Raw genomic sequence first — 21,053 nt, 5'->3', positions numbered from 1 at the left:
TTTTCTACAGTCTGTCACTTGCCAAGTATAATTAGTTTAAGGTGACTAAAGACTTCATGCTCGCAAAAGCATTTTTGTTATGAACTTCATTTACAGCAGGGATGTATGTATTTGTATCTTCCTTCTGCCTCCTGTTTTGCTTTCATATGTAGCTCATGTCCTTTAGTTTTGTATATAAACCATCAGAACAACAAGTTGGATTAAAACAACAGTTAAGATTGAAGTGTTAACAGTCTTCAAGAGACTTAAATTGTAGCACACTGAGGAAAAATATTTGAATGCCATTCATATAAGACGAGCATTGTCCTGTTGAACCTGTTGTTGCTGACTTCACATGTACTCTTTCAAATTTGTCTTGAAGTAGATGAAAGTTATTCTTTTTTTTAATAATTACTACCCCATTTTACATTTTCTAATGTGATACATCCATGATACTCCCTTTTACGTTGTTCCAAACTTTAGTTAATTCTCACTGCTGAAAGTATTACGCTGTTGAATTTACCCTGCTTCAGTTGTCACTACTTGGGCCCTGGGCAGCAACTCCACAGGGTTCTCCCCACTTCCTCTACCATATTCAACAGCCTTATCTCAGCTCTCCCTTTTATACACTACACGCTAACCTCTCTAAGCCTCATATCTTAGTAGGTTTTTATTTCCAGCTTGGTTTTGTTTCTCCTTTGAACACTGAACATCTTTTGATGTATGGCAGTCTTAGAAGTGGTCTTACTGAGCTGTTTACTGAGTGAACTGCTACCTGCTTTCCTACTGCATTTCTATTTCCAAAATAATGTGCTCAAAGTCTTTTCTGCTGCAATAGTGGTCTCAAATCTTGTCTTGAGAAGATTACTTTTAATGACCTCTAAGTCATCCTAAGCTAATGCTGTGTCTGTATAAACAACTATTCTTACCTCAAGTCTAAGACCCCTGCATTTGAATGGATTCCTCTAGATTGCAAGGGTGGATTGGTTGGTTAGTTTGTTTAATGCCAGTTTAAAACCATCTTGGGATAGTCTATCTTAATATTTACTGACAAACTAAATCTGTAATCTTTTAAAATGAATTGGTAGAACTACCTTCCACTAAAACATGCTGACTAGCTCACCATAAAACAGTGTAGGTTGGGAGGGACCTCCAGAGGTCGCAAACTACAGAGATCTGTAATCCACCTTCCTTCTCAAAACAGGTCCAGCTGGAGCACAGTACTCTGTGTCAGTTCTGCTCACATTTTGATTATCTCCAAGGATGGAGACTTTACAACCTCTCTGGGCAACCTTTGCCAAGTTTGACTTTGGTAAAGGTAAATATTTCTCCCTTATACTGGGCTTAAAACTTTTATAGGTACTCAGGTGCATTACTGCTTATCCTTCCATAGTGCACACTAGAGAGAAGCCTGTCTTCTCCATGCCCTCCTCTTACGTAGCTGTTGACAACACTAAGATCTCCTTACGCCTTCTCTTCTCCAGGCTGAATATAGGCCAGGTGTGCCAGCCTCTGACCTAAGGGAGCTCTTAGGATTTGTTTGGGGGACCAAAACTAAGTGCTCCAGCATGTGGTCCCACAAGTGCTGAACTGAGCAGAAGAACCATCTCCATCAGCCTCCTGGCTATGTTCTTCTGACGCAGTCCAGGAGGCTGTTGGCCTTGTTTGCTGCAAGGTGTGTTGCCAGCTCGTGGTCAGCTTGTTCACCAGGGACCCCGTGTCTCTTCCTATGAAGCTGCATTCTTGTTAGCATGCCCAGCCTGTACAGATCCATGGGCTTTTCCCATCCCAGACATTGGATTTGTTTTTTATTTAATATCATTAGGTTCCTTTCAGCGACCTGCCTCTTCAGGCTGTACACCCCACTCTGAAAGGCAGCCCTGCCCAACTGCATAGAGGCTGCTCCCCTCAGTTCATCATCATTGGCAAATTTGCTGAAGGTATGCCCAGTCTTCCAGGTTGTTAATAAAGAATCAAGGTATTAGGTCAGGGTTTGATCCCAGAGTAAAGTGGTCATACTGCTGATCACCACACTTTAAACCTGATGGCCCAGCCAATTTTCCAGCAACCTTACTTCCCAGTTACCCAATCTGTAACTCGCCAATTTGGCTATAAGGGTACTATGGAAGGCTATATCAGAGTCCTTGGCAAAGTCAAAATATACATCTACCACTTTTTTCCTTGTCCACACAGCCAGTCATACCCTAGTTACTGGTGCTACAGAAATAACTAGTTCTTTCTAACAATTAAATTAAGTCATAACTGAAATGTTTGTCTTCTGCACCTGGTCTGTCTTAGTCTCTCTTTATTGCCTTCACATAATCTGAAGATATGTATTCAAGTATAAAATTCTGTTTTCAAACCACATAATGTCAAACATTATGACCAGGTTTCCCAACTTATCTTACTGAAAATTTTAGTTTCAAAAATAACATTAAAATCCTTAAAACAATGAAAGCAGCTTTATAGGTATTCATATCCAATTTTAGCCAATTTATTTGGAATAAAGAAATGCAGGAAAATTCTCATGTGTTGCAAGTGTCATTATGTTACTGCTGTGATTGTTAAAAATATTGACAGTTTGAAGTTTTACCATGCTCACGCAGGACCTCAGTCCACAAGACGCCTTGGCTCTTCTCCCACTCCAGTTCCCAAACCACCTGGTGAAGCACATGGTTATACCTGCTGTCCTGTGCCAACCCAACCTGTATGGTCTGGGCTCATCTTTATGTTCCTGAGAACTTACCTAGTTAGGATAACTTGTAATCTGAGTTGAGGCTAGGACCTGAAAGTATCCTGGAGAGTAGGTCAAAGAAGGGTTTCCTGGGGCAGAGAGAGTACATGGTGGCCAGGATCTAGCCCTGTTACCATGTGCTCTTTGTTCTCAGACTTCTGTGTGATTTCAGGGCTCTTTCTGAGTTCTGAATGTGCCCTCCAGATGAGAACTATTCAGTAGGCTGGTTAAGTTAAATCTTGAAGCAGTTCTTCACAAAAACTTGTAACAAGAAAAATGGTTACTGATTAACACCTTAGCTGTTAAGATTCACTACACTGAGTTACTTATGGATGCTAACCTAGGTCTAAGTCATTACTTAAATTACTGGTTTGGTATGGAATGTGTTTTCAGTCTATATCTTAAAAAGGTAGCATTCAGTAAATTGTGAAGGCAAAATGAGCAGCTAAATTTAAATGTGTTACAGTGCAGCACTCTTCTAAAATTTGTTTCTTGATTAAAGTATTTCAGTCAATTTTTAATTCAATCCACACCTCAAGTGATAATTCAGTGATTAGATGATAGCATCAGTTATAACTCGAGACTGTCAAAAATCACCTCCTGCTCTAATCTGTCAGACAAATGAAATTAAAATGACTTTTTCTTCTTAGGACCAAGGTTCTTATGCTCCATCCTACTGTTCTACCCCCAGACACTGGATTAGTGACCCCGCTGTTGCAGTATCAATAAAGTGTTAGACTGGGCCATTCCAGTGTCATGCACTAGCACCTTAGGCCTAAAATTTCACAAGATCTCAGGGGCAACTTTTGGATGGCAATGCTGATTTATGCTATGTTAAAAGTAATGGTAATACATAACCCTTACCCTTGTTTTAAACTTCAGAGCAGTGCCTGTGTTACCCAACAAGCTGTAGGGCTGTTGGCTTTGGCTTGCTACTTATGCAACAGAATTACTTGAACTGAGAAAATACACCCTGTGTTTTTTCATAGTACACCAGTAAAGCTAAATTACAGTCCATCTCTTTCCTGAGAAAGCGAACAGATAGTTCCTCTAACGAGCACTAGGTTGCGTGAAATTGTGAGTTGATCCAAGAATACACTGGTCGCTGTCAGTCTCACCCTGTCTTTTGCGTCAGCTCTGGGGCTTTTCTGAGTAGCTGGTAAGCCGTTTCAGCTCACTAACCAGCAGAAACTGCAAACATTAAATGCATTCCCTGGTACAAGTTTTCTAGGTTTCCTGAGCTGCACTGGCCTGTTGGAGTTAGATGTCAGAGCTGGCACTGAAGCTGCCGGAGAAGGTGACAGGGAGAGCCTGGCAGAGGTGATGCCACTCTTGCAGCATTGAGCTGAGGTTAATTCAGTCCACCCATAAAGCTTTACCTTGAGGAAGCCATCAGATCTGAAATTCCTTGTTTGAAAAATGCAACATCAAACATTTTTGAGCGTGAATCCAGACCACTAAAATATTAGCCAGTGTATATTGACTAATTGACTTGATCAGCAATGATTAAGGCCGATTATTTTAAGCTTTCTGTCGCAAGTTAGGTTCTTGCAAACTACTTTATGGCCAGCACTGATCACAACTGCCGGGGATGCCAACATGCCGGCTGGGCTCCCTTTGGCCATCGGGCCCTGCCATGCTGTGCCAGCCTTTATGTGTGGGTCAAAGCGCTTATCCTAAAACCGTGCTACTTTACGTCCAAGTGTTCAGAACAATCTGCACATTATTTGTGCATCCCAGGTCCCAAAAAGCTCAGCACGCAAACTGGGCCAAACCTGTATTGTGTTTTTTCCCATTAATTCCTGGCGCGGCCCGAGCCACACGCTGGGGACTTCCCTGACAGAGCGGAGAAGCCGCCTCCCGGCAGCGGCTGCCGGCGGGCTGAGGGGCACCGCCACAGGGAAAGGCGACGCCAGCTGCTGGGCGGCCCCCGCTCCGCTTTCCCCGGGCAGCGGGAGATCCGCGGTGTCTGGGGTTGAGCGCCCCGAGGGGTGACCGGGCCGGGGGCCAGGACCCCCGCTCGCCGCCTCTGGGGCCGCGCCGAGCCGCTCCCTCAGGCCAGCGCCGGCCGTCGCTCCGCGCAACGGCGCCGACGCGGGGAGTGCGCGCTGGGCGGGGGCCGGCGGCGGCATGGGGGATGGCGGCGGCGGGCGAGCGGCAGGCCCCGACCGGCTGGCGCTGGAGCTGGGGCGAGAGAGGCGGAAGAAGTGAGTGCCCGGCGGGGACGGGGCTGAGGCCGAGCTCCGCAGGCGCCAGCTGTCCCGGGGAGCCGCGCCGAAGCCCCGGCCGTCCTGCGGCAAAATGGCGGCTGCTGCCTGGGGCGGGAGCGCCGGCCGATGCGGGGGTGCGGAGCGGCCTGGGAGGCCCTGTGCGCCCGGGGGGGACACGGCTCGGCCCGGCCGGAGCGCAGCCGGGAGCGGTGGGGCAGGGTGTGTCACGGGGCACGGTGGCCAACAGGGACAGCTGGCCAAAGGGCTGGCGCTGGCCCTGGCCCGAGGAGCTTGAAGATGCAGGAGAAATAATTTCAGCCAAAGGTGAGGCTGGTGCGGAAGAGGCGAGGAAGACAAGACTGGGCGTCATGGTTTAACCACAGCAGGCAGCTAAGCACTGCAGAGCCGCGTGGTCACTGCCCTCCCAGTGGGATGGGGGAGAGAGTCGGAAGGGTAACTGAGAAAATACGTGGGTTGAGGCAAAGGCAGTGTAATAAGTAATAAAGGAAAGAAAAAGGAAACAAACACACCCAAGAAAAGTAAGCGATGTGAAAAACTCCAGTTGCTCCCCACCAGCTGGCCAATGGCAATCTTCAAGCAAGGCAGCCCTGGCAAACTCCCCCCCACCCCCCCCCTCAGGTTTTATTGCTGAGCAAGGCATTAGGTGGTACGAAGTACTCTGGTGGTCAGCTGGGGCCAGCTGTCCTGGCTGTGTCACCTTCACAGCTTCTTGTGCACCCCCAGCCCACTCGCTGGTGGGGTGGGGTGAGAAGAAAAGGCCTTGGTGCTGTGTGATCACTGCTCAGCAATAGCCAAAGCATCACTGCGTTATCAGCGCTGTTTCATCACAAATCCAGAACAGCACCATATGAGCTACTGTGAGGGAAATTAACCGCACCCAAGCCAAAACCAGTACACTGGGACTGGAAGCCATGATGGAGTAAAAACATTAGAGGCCTTATGTGGGTGCATGCCTGACTGGGGGAAGAAGAACCTGATGGACAATGAGGTGGTCATAATACACACTTCTTTGCACAACGTTGAATAAATCTGGAAAGCTGGATTTCACCTTTCTCTACTATGAGCAAATATCTCTGAAACCTACAGGGAAGGTATGGCATCTCTCTACTGCAGTTTGCAGAGAAGATGAGGACTGGTTACTGCTCCCTGTTAGTTCCCTTGCTTAAGCAGGAAATGTTTCAGTGCTCTGATGATTGCTGATTCTCCTGCAGTGGTGGGATTCTAGGCTTTTTCCTCAGTTTGCTTAGGAAGTTACACATTTTTCCCCTGTGTTAAATAACATGATTGCCTTTTGAATGTTAATAAATTCAAAGTTAGAAAACGTCAGAAGCTCCCATGCTGTCTTAAGTCAGACCCTTAATATTTACATTTCCATACAATTTTCAAACATTTTATTCCATGCTGACTTCTCCCTGGACAATGTTTCATTCAGTGTCTGGGCTGCAGATCTCTTCAAACTAGTCCTGCAATTATGGACTTTATAAAATGTGTATTCATTAATGGAAAGGGCGAAACCAATACTAACAGAGTCAAAATAGGTACACAGCTTCCATGTTTGAAATGACACAAAAAGGAGCTTAGACATGCTTGCAACATGTAAGCAAATGTCCTTTTACTATGTCTCCTGAATAGTAGTGTGCCAGTGGGATGTGTGTTCTACATATCAACTGCAGAATGGTATTGGCTTTCTTGCACTGCTTGGATATATTTTTTTGTTGTTGCTGTTAATGAAAATCTGATTTCTTTATGTACCTTAAGTTCTTGCTAACATCCCTGAGAATCTTCTGCGAGACTGTGCCCGAAGTCCAGGACACATTGTGAAGTGGTGGCTTATTTGCCAATGAAAGGAATATATATACTTAATAAAAAACTTTATTGTGATGGCATGACAGTAAAAGACTTGTTGCTTCAGGTGGATTCTACAAATGTTTCCCATGTGTATCTTGTGTGTGCAAACAGACAATACTAGTATTGTCGATCTCACAGAGATTGTTTATTCAACCTGACTGTTGATGACCAGGCTTGTTAGACATCTGTATCTAAACCAGTGGCATGTGTAGTCAGTGAATACAGAAGGGCTCTTTGAAGGTGTGATTCATCTGACCTACTTTGGCTGGCTGTTTTAGCATGAGATGACTCACACCCTAGGAGGTGCCTGTTTCTCTCCATTGGGTATAAAGCAAGATGAGGATAACTGGCTTGCAGATAGATGTCTGCATTCTTTCACAGCCATCTCACCCATGCCTCTTTTTACTGGCTTATTTGATTATTGTACCATTTAGGCAGTTTGCTAACAGCCCACCTCCTGCTCTCATTTAACAGTCATGAAGAAGAGATTTTTTACATCAAAGAGTAAATTCAATCATCCATATATGTAAGGGGGTCTGTACCTAAAGTACCTGCTGATTCTCGGTGATTGTGGATGTAGTACTGTGAAATCTTTCAAAGGCTTTAATGAAAGTCAACTTAAATTTGACTCTGAATTACTGTAATCAAGATTCAGTACAGGTTTTGATTGGGAAATGTCATGGCAAATGTTTCTCAGAGAAAGAGAGAAGGCATATAATGCTGCAGTAGACATCTTAATAAAGAGATCTTAAAGCCATATATATATATGCATGTCAGCTACTTACTAATGTTGATGGAGTTGTGTGTTAATTCAGCTTGTGAGATTTCAGCTTCTCTGGCTTTGCTTGCCAGGAAGGCTGCAGCATTTTCCCAGCACGCTCCTGACTGCGAGTGTGAGAAGTCTGTAGCTTTCAATACTGTATATGCTCTTCTTTGTGGTGCCATTTGCACTGCGCAGCATTGTTTCTGCTTCATTTATAGGTTCTGAAGGCATCTATATACTTTTGTCTTCCACAGGAATCGGTAAAGATCTGTCATGTTATAGAGCTGATAGCCTAGAACTGATGATTTGCCTTGAGCTTCTCCTGTAATGTTTCACGGGCTTCTCTCTCCACTACAGAAAATGGCTTCAGGCAGCCTTTTGCCTGATACGTGTAGCAGATATCCAGATATGGATAGCAAAATGTGCAAGAAAATGGCTTTCATCCTAGGTGGCTGTCACTTTCAAGTAAAATAACACCTGTACGCTGTCTTAAAGAGAAACTTAGCAATTTTTTTCTTTTATCATTTCAATCACAGCCTTCTTTTCTGCACTGTGCTTTTTTCCCCTTTTCAAGAGAGCTTTCTTGTTATGCTTAGTATGCAAGGATGTAGTTATGCTCCCCTGATGACTTAAATGTGAGCCTCAAGGATTTAAGGGCTTTCTTCTGTGATGACTATAAATTGTCCATTGACATGGGAAAGATTCATAGTGCTTGAATGTGTCTATGTTTAGCACATGTGAGGCTGCAGGAAAGTCACACCACAGTCCCTCTAAGTACAGACTGAGTCTTTGGGCAGGCACAGCTGCATTAAATTCACAGTAAAATATATGGTGTGACCATCACTTCCTGTCACAATTAGAAATAACTCCAGAAATGCAAAATACTCTGTTACATTAAAAAGCTGAAATATTTACCAAGTTGGTCAATGTGATTTATTTCTGCATCCTCTGTTAGGGCAGGGACTGTGATTTACTGCACATACACTGACTAAAATAGAGAGGTTCCACCCTGGCTACTTTCTGGGTGCTATTGGAGAATTAAATGTATAATAATAATTGGATTTTTTTGAAAAAAACCAGTTTCAGTTGCCAAATGAAAATACAGCTTTCTGTCAGTGTAGCAATTACAGTCTGACACCTGACAATTTATCATTTCTGTACACACTTTCATCAGGACAAAATATAATTGGAGTTGTCTGGCAGTTTTGCTAATGGTGCAGAAAGAATAATAAAATCTAATGTACGCAATGTTGTATAGAGTCTTGTAATGGTAACATAAACTAAAAACTGAAAACACTGGATGTAAAGAACTGATTCTTCCTGTATTATCACTCTGCATCCATCTAAGCACCTGGTTGGGATTTCTTTAGAAAGGAAAGCAATTTCATTTTGATAGCTCAGCTTTAGTTACAGCTTTGACTGTGTCTAATTTTCAGTGTTACTTCCTTCCAAAAATCCCATTTTAGCACTCACTGTCGTCATCATTTCGTCTTTTCCAGGCACTGAGAGGTTGATAGAAATCTGATTTACAGAAACTTTATCTATTTGTGTTGGAATGATACCAGCAATGTAGTAAGATTTTGTCTTTCTTCTTCCTAGCCATCTGCATATTTCATTTGGAGTGGAAGCAAACAGGCAGCAGAAATCAAATTTCCTTTGGTATTCCTGCATCTAAGCTTTTTGACCTATATGTTTCAAGTCTAACTTTTGCTGGGGCTTTCACCACAACCATTTTGTCTCCAGCAAGTTACCAATACTTTCATTATTTCTTTGCCTTTGTCCCCCTGTCTCTGATTTAACATTGGCAGAGACAAAAAGAGCAATGGAGCAAGGAGGGAGGGGAAGACCCAGCTCTCCCCTGCCATTCAGACATCTCCTGCTGTTCTCCAGTGTGTTTCTTGCACTGAAATTACTCTTCTTTATATTTCTTTGCTATTTCAGCTCTTCAGCTTTCCTTATTCCAGGCATACCTCTTCTGTTTCTTAAGATGGGTTGGTTTGCTTCTGCAGCTTTCAGTTGAAATCTGATGTTTCACACTATAGAAAAGAAATGTCACCAACTGAATGTGAGCATGAGGAGTGCAACAGGTGGTACCATTTCTTAATCAGCTCTATCATCAGAGCATTGATGTCTCATAGGCCAATTAACTATTTCCTTAAGAGCATTTCTCATTATGAACATGTTCAGAAAGAGAAGATCCGTGTTGACATGGAAGCTCCCCTTTAAAATAATAAAACACACCAAAAAATAGGACAACACTATTTTCTGTCTTGCTTGTTTTAATGAACTCGGGTGAGATTTAAAAGGCATCTATAGTCATGTTGGTATTATAAAGCGTTTTCCAAAGGGCTTTATTTGAAGAGTTTCGGTCTCAGTTCTTTTGAAGTATCTCAGTTTGGGCACTGAAAAATGGAGGCACCCAAGAACCATTGGTTGTTTTTTTTTTAAACCTTGACTTTCCAAACAACTTTAAAGGACAAAATCACAAACTGCTTTTGCGTTGTGGTGTGGTGTGTTTTTCTTACAACCTACACTGGTGTGGGCTGACTTCTTGAGAACTCATAGGCAGGAGAATTTATCCATAGACATCTCCAAAAAGAACCAGGCTGTTGGCATAAATATGGCCGATAATTTAGTTAGCAGTAATTTTCTTTTGCTGTGATTGAGATGGTTATGATTCATTGTAGCACACTGAAGTAACATCTTAAAGGATGAGAGTCATTCAGCATGTTGTCTGTTGCATGCAGGTGGGTTGTACTCTCACCAAAGTCCTCTGCTAGTTTCTGCTGCTGGTCATACCTTCCAAGGCAGAAAGAGCTCAGTTTCCATAGTACTTGCCAGCTGTCTGGCTGCCCCACCAGAAGTAATCAATTGCCAGAAATATATTTTCCCACAAGGTTAAGATACTGAAAGACATGATGGCTTTAGCTCCTGGTTTTGGGGTTTTTTTGTGTTTAATTCAATGTAATCACTGGCTTTATTTTCTGGTAGTCATAATACATGGTATGCTTTGATTGTTTTTGTTATGGGTACAATTTAGAAAATGACAATCATTGACTAGTGAGTCAAAATGAAGAATTAATTAGAATTTCAAACAGCACATCTCTCAGGCATATTCCCATTTCAAAAAACATATTCCTTGGGCATCTTCTTTAAATGAAAAATTAAGGCCAGGGTCTTTTCTACATTTGTTTAATTCTGATGGTCTGCTAGACATTTTTTAATTTAAGAAATACTGGTCTTGTTTTTTATGGAAGTAATTTTATTAATGACATAGAAATGCTTCCATTGTTTTTAAGGCACTGTAGTATCTGTAGAGAAAAATACATTAAAAAAGCATGGGCAAGATGATGTAATTGCATAGGAATGACTAATAGATGCTTCAGCTGAAAATATATTTGCTTTATTCTTTGTAATTTTAATAATAAGATTAATGCAATAGTGAATTTATAGACTTCTCTAAATACCACAGGGAAATCCTTGAAATCTCAATATTTGAACTAGGAAACACTGTAAGAGAGCTGGAAAAAAGACTTTGCTGTGTTGAAGATGAAGGTAAGTGAATTACAACAGTCTTGCTAATTGATTAGGAAACACAAAAATATTAATTATTTTGTGAAGGCCCTACAGAGATACATATTTTTATTTAGAAATACAAGTTTTCCCTTTTCAGACATGGCTATTAGAGGTGTGATGTTGCAAATGTGAACTTAAGGAATGCTACATGCTGCCATGTTTGCTTTCTTCATTAATTATTAATGAAACTATGAATAACATGAATTCATAGAGTTGGTTAATATTCTGGCCACAGTAAGCCCTGTGAAAAAATCCCTTGATTTATATTTTCGAGCTCTTTTGTATGCAAAGATCCTCATTATGAGGATTACTAATTTGAGACTTTCTCAGTCTCCAGAAAAAAAGTGGGAACAGTTTGAAAAAATGCTAAGTTTTACTTTAAACAGCATGAAATAATGTGGAAGATAGAATAATCCTGTATTTGTTTTAAGGTAATGAATGGAAAACCAGATACGAGACACAAGTAGAATTGAACAAACGGCTAGAAAGGCAAATAAATATTCTTCAGGACAAGATGGAGCTTATTCGTGGAAATCCAGCAGGTAGAAACGCGTATTCATAACTGGCTTTTGATACAATTAGTGATTATATGTTGAAATTATATCAATGGATCAAATTTTCTGCTTACTTGTAGATAAACTGTCCATTGTTCGCACCTTTGATCAAATGCCTGTGGTGAGTACTATGACATTTAGTTGCTTAGCAATAAATAACACTGTAATTGAAGAACTTGTATAATCTTTTGTTTTCTCATGATAAAAAAATACCAGCAGCCTTGGTCTAGAAACCATAACAATCAGTCCTGCTTCCTTTTTTATTGTTTCAGATAATGCAGTTACTTATAAATTTATAGAGTAAAATCATTATTTAGGAGGTACGTAAGACCTGAATGTTGGGGAGAACCAAGCAGTGAAAATTTTAACGGAGTGAAGGTTGTGTGATTGAATCTGCAGTAAGGCATATGAGAAGGAGTAGCTGGGCTAGTTCTGTGAATAAATGAAAAATCTTAAACCTTGATCACAAAATCATGGACTCACTTAGTGTTTGACCACTGTCACAGTAAAAAAAAAGTGCTTTCTTGTGTTCAGATGGAATTCCATGTGTTTCTATTTGTGCCCATTGCCCCTTGTCCTGTCACTGGGCACTACCGAGAAGAGGCTGGCTCCCTCTTCTTCATTCACTCCTATCATGTATTTATACACATTGCTGGGGTCCTTCTCTTCTCCAGGCTGAACAGTCCCAGCTTTCTCAGCCTCTTTTCATCTGTCAGATGCTCCAGTCCCTTAATCAATCTTCATAGCCCTGTGCTGGACTTGGTTCAGGAAGTCCATATCTTTCTTATACTGGTGAGTCCAAAACTGGACCCAGCACTTCAGATATGTCTCACCAGTGCTAAGGAAAAGGGACATATTACTTCCCTCAACCTGCTGGCCACATTCTTCCTAATGGGGAGTCCAGGGGGCCATTGGCTGCCTTTGCAGCAAGAGTGCATAGCTGGCTTGTGGTCATCTTGTCGCGCACCAGGACCCCAAGGTCATTTGCTGCCAAGCTGCTTCCCAGCCAGTGGGCCCCAGCATATGCTGGTGCCTGGGGTTATTTCTTCTGCATTTCCCCTTGGTGAACTGAATTTCATACGATTCCTCTCTGCCTACTTCTGCAGCCTGTTGAGGCCCCTCAGAATGGCAGCACAGTGCTCTGGTGTATCAGTCACTACTCCCAGTTTTGTATCAGCTGTGGTAACATAGGTGAATAGTTGCAGTAACGTTTTGCATAATAGAGTTACAGGAATTCCTCATTGTACAGTGAATCTTTGCAACACTGAAGGAAGTATCTGTTTTCATTTTGAAAATGTTATTCCTTAATACATTCGTATTTCATGACCTGCATTTCAACAAAGCATAAAACATTTTTCTGCGATTTTGAGGAGAAAATGGCAAGATAAAACCAGCAAATATTTTGGCCGTCTACTCTTCTAAAGTTGTAAATAAAGTGAAAACAATTTTATATTCAGTACTGATTTTTTCTTAAGTCTGTTGTCTGCTGAAATTTTTTGCACCTTGCGTCTTACTCACTCTGTAAATAGAGAAGGTAGATAAAGATGTGATAATGCCTTGTCACATAAGTAGGAATAATGGACATTATAAGGCAGGCCTGTGATGATTTTTATTCCAGTTGCTTATGCTTACAGAAATGTTTCCATCTGACTTTTTTGTGCTTCAGATTCTGAAGATTAATGGGAGTTTACTGAGCCTGGAAGAAGCTTCATGGCCTATTAGTAGGAATGATTATCTGTTGTAAGCAGGGTGTGAATAACTGCTCTTTCTGATCTGATACATGGCTTTCAGGTAGTAAACATTCTTGCCAGTTTTAGTACTGTCCTAAAGACTATGGTCTGTCCAGAGGGGAGAAAAAAAAGTCCTTAGGGATTTAGTGAAATATTTCATTTTCCTTGTTTTGATTTTCAGGAGTTGGAAAGAGGGGAAGAAAATAGATATCTTTTATGTTGGTTTTTTTTTCACTGAAGATATCGGAAAAGTCAGTGTATATTTACAGATACTCTTGGAGAATGCAGAGCTGCTCCAGTTTTATTTAAATTTTTAGGAGATAAAACACTACAAAAAAAAAAAAAATACACAGATTATTTTGTGCTGTTTAAGCATATAGGTTTATCCAAATCCTTTTTATGTTTTGGAGAGTTGCTCGAGGGAGTAGGTGGGAATATTTAGCTTCTCCACAGATGAGAATAAAGAGCAGATGTGGTGAGTGGGTGTAGAAAAACAAAGAGCTTTGCAGCCAGTCATCAATCCACATTTGCTCAAAGTAAAAATGCTGAGAGTGGGTATATATAAAATTGTGTGTGTGTGTATGTTAATCAAAAGCACGCTATGATATTCAGCTTTCAGCTTGCAGTTGGGTATGAATAGGAATATATATTTCTTATGCATATTGCACAGGAAAAAATTATTCACTGAAAGGGTTGTCAAGCATTGGAACAGGCTGCCCAGGAAAGTGGCTGAGTCCCCATCCTTGGAGGTATTTAAAAGACCTATAGATGTGGCACTTAGGGCTGTGGTTTAATGGTGGACTGACTTGGCAGTGCTGGGTTAATGGTAAGGTCTTTTCTGACCTAAATAATTCTATGGTTGTATGAAGCTCTCTGGAAAGATAGCAGTGTGATTCTTGGAAAGATAGCAGTGTGATTCTTCCAGCAAGGTGATACAATTTCTATAATATGGCAACAGTAGACAGTAGATTTTGTTTTGAGCAACGTATTTCAAAAATTAAATCAGGCACAACAACAGGGTACAGCCTTCCTGGGGTGCAGAGAGTCCCCTCTCTTCTGCCTGGTGCAGTCCCTTTCCAGTGCTGTCCCGTGGTGGACTACAATTCCCGGCATGCTGGCTGGGGTTAAACCACAACAGGTGCTAAGGAAATGCAAGAAACAGTAAGTGAAGACAGTGAACTGGATAAAAGCAGACATAAAAAGTAAGTCTAAGTGATGTGTTAAATGACAGGCAGGAAAGAATTAAAAAATGAGAAGAGGCCCATTGATAAAACTGGTGATGGAAAGAAAATTTAAAAAGCAATGAGGTATGAGACAGACAGGAAAAAAATTAAAATAGGGATGTCAAAGTAGATAAAAATAGGCAGAGAAACGAAATTTTAAAAGCCACAGGATTAAAAGATGAAAAGATCAAAAAATAGGGATGGCAAACTAGAACGGAGACAGAAGAACAAGAAATAATTCAAAACTAAAGGCATCAAATGGGATAAAAGTAGATACAGAACATTTTAAAAGTGACAAGCAACAAAGACATTGAAATAAAGATGGCGAATAGATAAAAGTAGAAAACTTAAAAAGCAAGGGGGATTAGGGAAATAACGTGAAAAATAGGGACAATGAATTAAAACAGAAACATAGAAAGAAAAACTAATAAGCGAGGGTGCCAAGGAAAGAGAAGAAATAATATTTTAAAAGACAGTGAAGGGAATAAAAGTAGGCATAGAAAAACCATTTGAAAAAGCAAAAGGGATGAGGGAAATAAAGGGAAAAACTAAAAAATAGGGAAAGCAAACTAAAACAGACGTAGAAAGAAAGTTTAAAAAGCGAAGACACTAAGGAAAGACAAGAGATATTTAAAAGAAATGACAGTGAAATACAGAGAGCAAACACCATAAAAGTACAAAAATTTAAAAGCAATGCAAATTGGGGAAATAAATGGAAAAAAAATAGGGACGGCGAACTAAAATGGAGATGTAGAAAGAAAACTAAAAAGTGAGTGCCATAAGGAAAGAGAAAAAAAATAAAGACAGCAAAAAAGAGTGAATGGAATAAAAGCAAACAGAAAATTTTTAGAACAACAGGGATTAAGGAAAATAAAATTAAGTAATGGCAGTGAACTAAGACATGTAAGTAGAAGGAAAATGTAAAAAGCCAGGGGGCTAAAGAAACACAAAACCTAATTTTAAAATTATTGATGATGTCTGCCCCATCCTTCTTCTTCCCCCAGTTTTATATTCTGGACATGATATCATGTGGTATGGAATATCCTTTGGTCAGTTGGGGCTAGCTGTCCCAGCTGTGTCCCCTCTCAACTTCTGGTGCACCCCCAGCCCGCTCACTGGTTGGGTGGTGTGAGAAGCAGAAAAGGACATGACTCTGTGTAAGCGCTGCTCAGCAATAACTAAACAACCCTGAATTACCAATGCTGTTTCCAGCACAAATCCAAAACATAGCCCCATACTAACTACTATGAAGAAAATTAACTCTACCCCAGCCAAAACCAGCACAGAGAGACAGGATAAAATTTAAAATAAAGACAGTTAATAGGTTGAAGTACACATAGAAAAGAAATTTCAAAAGTGATGGGGTACATGACAGATGAAAGAATTAAAGAACAGTGAAAGCTAATTAACTAGCCATAGAAAGAAAATTTAAAAGGCAATGTCCTACATGTCAGACAGCAATAACTTAAAAAAGAAAGACAGTGAATAGGTTAAAGTAGACATAGAAAGAAAATTTAAAAGGCAACAAGGCACAGGATAGAAGGAAAACATAAAAAATAGGGACAGCAAAGTGGATAAACTTCAACATAGTTTAAAATGTGATGGCTTTAAGGAAAAAGACAAGAATAAATAAAAAATAAGAATAGGGGAAAAAAGACACACAAAATTAATTTTAAAAGTGACGGGGTGCATGTCACAGGAAAGAATTAAAAATGCTGATTCAGGGCTTGGATAAAAGTAGACATTGGAAGAAGTGACAGGGCATAGGACAGACAGGAGACAATTAGAAAATAAAGACAGTGAACTGCATAAAAGTAGCCATAGAAACTAAATTTAAAATTGACAAAGTGTACTATGGAAAGGAAAAAATTAAAAAAAAGACAGGAAACTAAATAAATAGAGACATAGAAATAAAATTTTTAAAGCAACTGGGTACAGGACAGGGAGGGATTAGAAAACAGGGACAGGGAATCAGAGGCAGACACAGAAATTTTTTAAAGGGACAATCTGCAAGAAACATAGGAAAGAATGAAAATGCAGGAACATGGATGAGAACAAAAGGAAGCATTGAAAGAGAATTTAAAAAGTGACAGTGTATATGGAAAAAAATAAGGAATTAGAATTCAGGGAAAGGGAGGCAGATAAAGGGAAATGTTGAAAGAGAAATTAAATAGTGATGGGTACAAGAAATATAGGGAAGAACTTTTAAAAAATCAAGAAAGGGAGCTGGATAGAGGGGGACATAGAAGGAATTTTAAAAAGCAACTGAGTACAAGAAATATAAATAAGAAGTAAAGCATAAAGACAGGGAGATAGAGGACAATGTAGAAAGAACATTTAAACACTGATCGGGTACAAGAAACACAGGAATATTAAAAAAACTAGGATGCTGGGGTGGATAGGAAGAACCATACTAAGAAAATTTTGAAAGTGATGGGGTATGAGAAACACAGGAGATAATTAAAAAATGGGAACAGAGAGATGGAAAGAAGAAAATAAAGAAAATTTTAGAAGTGATGGAGTACAGGACAGAGGGAGGCATTAAAAAATAAGACCAGGGCACCAGAGAGAGAGAAACATAGAAAGAGAAATTAAAATGCAACGGGATACAGGAAACACAGGAAAGCATTGAAACATAGGGAGAGGGAGTTGCAGAGAAGGAAACAGAGACAAAAACTATGCTCCATTAATGAATTATGCAACAGTTTCACCTCCTGCTGCAGCACCAGCCTCCTCGCTCTGCCTCTTGGCCCTGAATAATTGATGGCAGTGAGCACAGCAGCAGCAGCAGCAGCAGCAGCCCCAGCATCCTTCCTGTGCTGGCGGCCAGGTCGTTAGGAGGCAGGGTTAGACACGCAGGAAGGCCAGGGTCTACGGGGACAGTCAGAACTACAAGGACAGGGCACAATGGAAAGCAGTTCACTGGCACACTAGAAAGTGGTGGTAAAAGTGGGATGGGTCTTAAGAAATGCTGACTAGTAGTAACAAGAAAATCCAGAACAGACTGGTCGTGCAAGCTGGATGCAAAACACAGGCACATCTACATGAAAACACCCAGACTAGGACATTAGCCAGCCTTACCCCCTGCTTTGTCTTTGGGCTGAAAGTCCTCACCTCTGCCTGCTGTGTGCCTCGCAGACCTGTGTTCCCTCCAAAGGCTCTATTTCTTTTTCATTGTGTTGCACAGGGTTTGGCAGCTTAGCACTCACATTTTTTTATTATGCTAGCAGGTTTTCCTACGTCTGTGGGCACCTAGGTAGGTTTAATATCTTCCTCTTCAGACTCAAAGTCACCTTTATTCCACTTTGACTGAGGGACCTAGATCATCATAATGACATTTTCAGCAAGTGCTGTTATATCCTCGTTATACTCCTCCATGTTCATAATGACAGTTCCTTTTGTATCTGGATTTTCTCCACTCTTTCTAATGGGGCTTCCTCCTGTAGAACTAGTGCTAAGAGGAAAAAAGCGTATAGTCATAATGGGTGAGATACACAGCACTGTCTTTTGTAATGCTTCATAAAACAGCTTTTGTTTCAATTCTAAATCTTCAGTATTTTTTCAAATAGGAACAGACAAGAGAAAAGACGAGTCCACTAGCTAAGATGATGAAGAATCAATTATGTTCCAACTCTACATTTAATTAACAAAGACACAAGATTCTTACCAGACTGGGGACTGTCTGATCTGGTAATGGCTTCACGTCCTGCTTCTACCAATTGTGGATAAATTAGATATACATTCTTGTTTCAACATGTAAGCAAGCAGTTATAGAGAGGTATACACAACCAAAGTTTTATCCCCATCTCTGCTTGGGAGCATGAGCCCATTTCAACATCTTCTGCTGTAATGGGCTCTCTTGGTTTCGTCTGCCGTAGTAAGCTTTCATATCATATGGTGGAACTTCTCTGTATCTGTTGAAACACTCCTGTTGTCCTTCCCCTTAAGGTGTAGTCTGTTTAGTGGGAGAGTGGCCTCAATACTGGAGACTTTGGTGTTGCATGGTTATCTTCTGTATGAGGGTGACCTTGGCCTTAAATGGGGATAACTATGTGACCTTGACCTACGACGATAGTTACGACTCTTCCCATTGCCTCTTCTTTGATATGGCGGCAATCATGAGTAGGAGTGAGAGTGGGCACAACTAAATGATTGAGAGCAGGAGCAAGAGGGGGAAGAACCTGATCTTGGCTTGGAATAGGGATACAAACTTCCAGACCAAGATGAAGCACTGTAGGGAGACTTGGACCTTAAAAAAACAATGAAAAAACCCCACCCAGACCCACAACACAAAATAAATGAATGAAGTTAATTTAAAACAGCCACTCACACCAATTTTTTTCTCACTTTTTTTTTTTTTTTTATTCCTCTCCATATGCTTATGTCAGAGCTTCTTTCAGCTGCTGACATACTGCTACTGCAAATTGAAGAGCATGGTAACATGTAAATTTTCTGCTTATAAGCCAGAACAGCTGCTGCTTTGTAAGTGTAAAAACATACAGGAAGGGTAAATGTTTCCACTCACTTCTATCACATGAACTACTTAGTTATGGATGGATTTAAGGTGGTGTATACTGGCCTCTACTGGTACGTGAACGTGCACATTTTTCACTGCTCAGCAGCTACGTGCAGTGCAAATACTTGTTGCAGTAAGATGCAAAAAGAGCAAGCCTTAGTAGCTACAGCACAGTATCAAGCATCAAGAAAACACGGTTTAGCCTGAAGACAGTAAAGCTCCATTTTAAAATGCCAGCTTAGTCAATTTAACTTGACTGCATATTTGGCAATTTGCACAGGGTGCAAAATACTTGTTTTGCATTCTTACATGCAGGACTGGCTTCTAGCCAAACATTGTAGCAAAATTTTGCACATACCTGTAGCTCTAACTAAGGATAGTGACCACATTTCAAGAAAAATCATATCTAAAAGCCGCTAAACTCAGCCTCCAGTAATGAATGCCATTGCTCTAGGAAAGATACTGACAGCATTACTAAGAGAGCTATTCAGACTCCTGCCCATGGGCTTTTTTGAGGATAGAAGACATCAGCTACCCTGAGTTTTTTCTTCACAATTTATTCCACATATGCTCATTTCTCCTCCAATTTGAGATTTCCTTACACAAGTCTGATCTTTTGATTTGTAAGAAAAATTTAACCAGTCTGCAGTCCAGGTTAAAATCTCTTTATGTATCCACATGAGATAGACAGAAGAGAAAATTAAGGCAGTGTCTCTCACATATCTCCTACAAAGTGCTTTGAGGTAGGTAATAGTTACAATCAGACTAGGGAGATGCAGAAACTACACCTATGCAGTTTCTAGCCTGCTCATGGCTGTCAGGAGGTGAAGGATGTCATTACAGAGAAGCTTTAGTAAAAAAGGCACCTGTTCTTTAACAACCACTACCCAATTATAAATATCAGTCAACTGTAATCCCTGCCATTTTCGAGCTAGTGACCTACATATGAAACTCCTGTCGCTGCTGATCCCTTGAATCATCCAGTCCATCTAATGACAGAGAGAGGTGGATTGGAACTCTTTCTGATTGTTCTAGACAATCTCCTTCTCATTAGGATTATGTAAAACATTTACCTGGAAAATGAATACCTGTGCTCCTTTTGAATCTTCCTATATGCCATCAATCCTGTAGGAGAATCATTCATAAACTCATAGAGTTTGGACTTCTTTTCGCTGTTAAAATCAGTTTGACTGTTACTACAATTATAGCTTGACCTTTATTCCAAAAAGACACCAAGAAACAAAACATGGCCAAGATGCAAAAATGTGTACTGCATGCAGTGCAAAAGGTGAACATCCTAGTTAACCAAAATCAGTTTAGAATTCCTACAAGTTTTGGAGAATGTTATAGAATTCCATGTGTCTTGGTTTAGTTTTGCATGTTTACCATATGCAATGAAATAGTCTGTTGGATAAAACTCTTTGTCGTTTTTGCTTATGTCGGATGCACTTTAGTGTGACTGCAGTCTGATATGCTATCAGAATACAACAATGAAAAACAACGCAATTTCATTGAGCCAAATATGTATTCCTTTTTAAGTCTCCATTCTCCGTAAAATTCCTCCCTACATAAGGGAGGCCAACAGCATCCTGGCTTCTATTCAAAACAGTGTGGCCAGCAGGGCCAGGGAAGTGATCATCCCCCTGCACTGGGCACTGGTGAGGCCGTACCTCGAACCCTGTGTTCAGGTTTGGGCCTCTCTCTACAAGACAGACACTGAGGTGCTGGAGCGTGTCCAGAGACGGGCAGCGGAGCTGGTGAAGGGTCTGGAGCACAAGTCTGATGAGGAGCGGCTGAGGGAACTGGGGCTGGTTAGTCTGGAGAGGAGGAGGCTGAGGGGAGACCTCATTGCTCCCTAAAACTACCTGATAGGAGATTGTAATGAGGTGGGTGTTGGTC

General features: G+C 40.9%; 1 protein-coding gene across 2 annotated transcripts in view; it reads left to right on the top strand.

Annotated features, from left to right (window-relative positions):
* Nucleotides 1–4,616: 4,616 nt before the first annotated feature.
* The window catches only part of CCDC169 (coiled-coil domain containing 169), a 51,597-nt gene continuing 35,160 nt past the window's right edge, over nucleotides 4,617–21,053 (top strand). Inside the window, exons 1-4 of one of the 2 annotated variants that reach the window (XM_056329572.1) lie at nucleotides 4,617–4,920; nucleotides 11,028–11,110; nucleotides 11,563–11,673; nucleotides 11,766–11,806. In XM_056329572.1, the coding sequence (XP_056185547.1) occupies nucleotides 4,844–4,920; nucleotides 11,028–11,110; nucleotides 11,563–11,673; nucleotides 11,766–11,806 (312 nt within the window). In that variant the 5' untranslated portion in view covers nucleotides 4,617–4,843. The remainder of the gene's footprint in view (nucleotides 4,921–11,027; nucleotides 11,111–11,562; nucleotides 11,674–11,765; nucleotides 11,807–21,053) is intronic. The other variant, XM_056329573.1, reaches the window with a different exon arrangement.

This window comes from Falco biarmicus, chromosome 2, assembly GCF_023638135.1.
Source record: "Falco biarmicus isolate bFalBia1 chromosome 2, bFalBia1.pri, whole genome shotgun sequence".
Classification (NCBI taxonomy): domain Eukaryota; kingdom Metazoa; phylum Chordata; class Aves; order Falconiformes; family Falconidae; genus Falco; species Falco biarmicus.
This window is presented reverse-complemented; position numbering and strand designations above follow the sequence as displayed.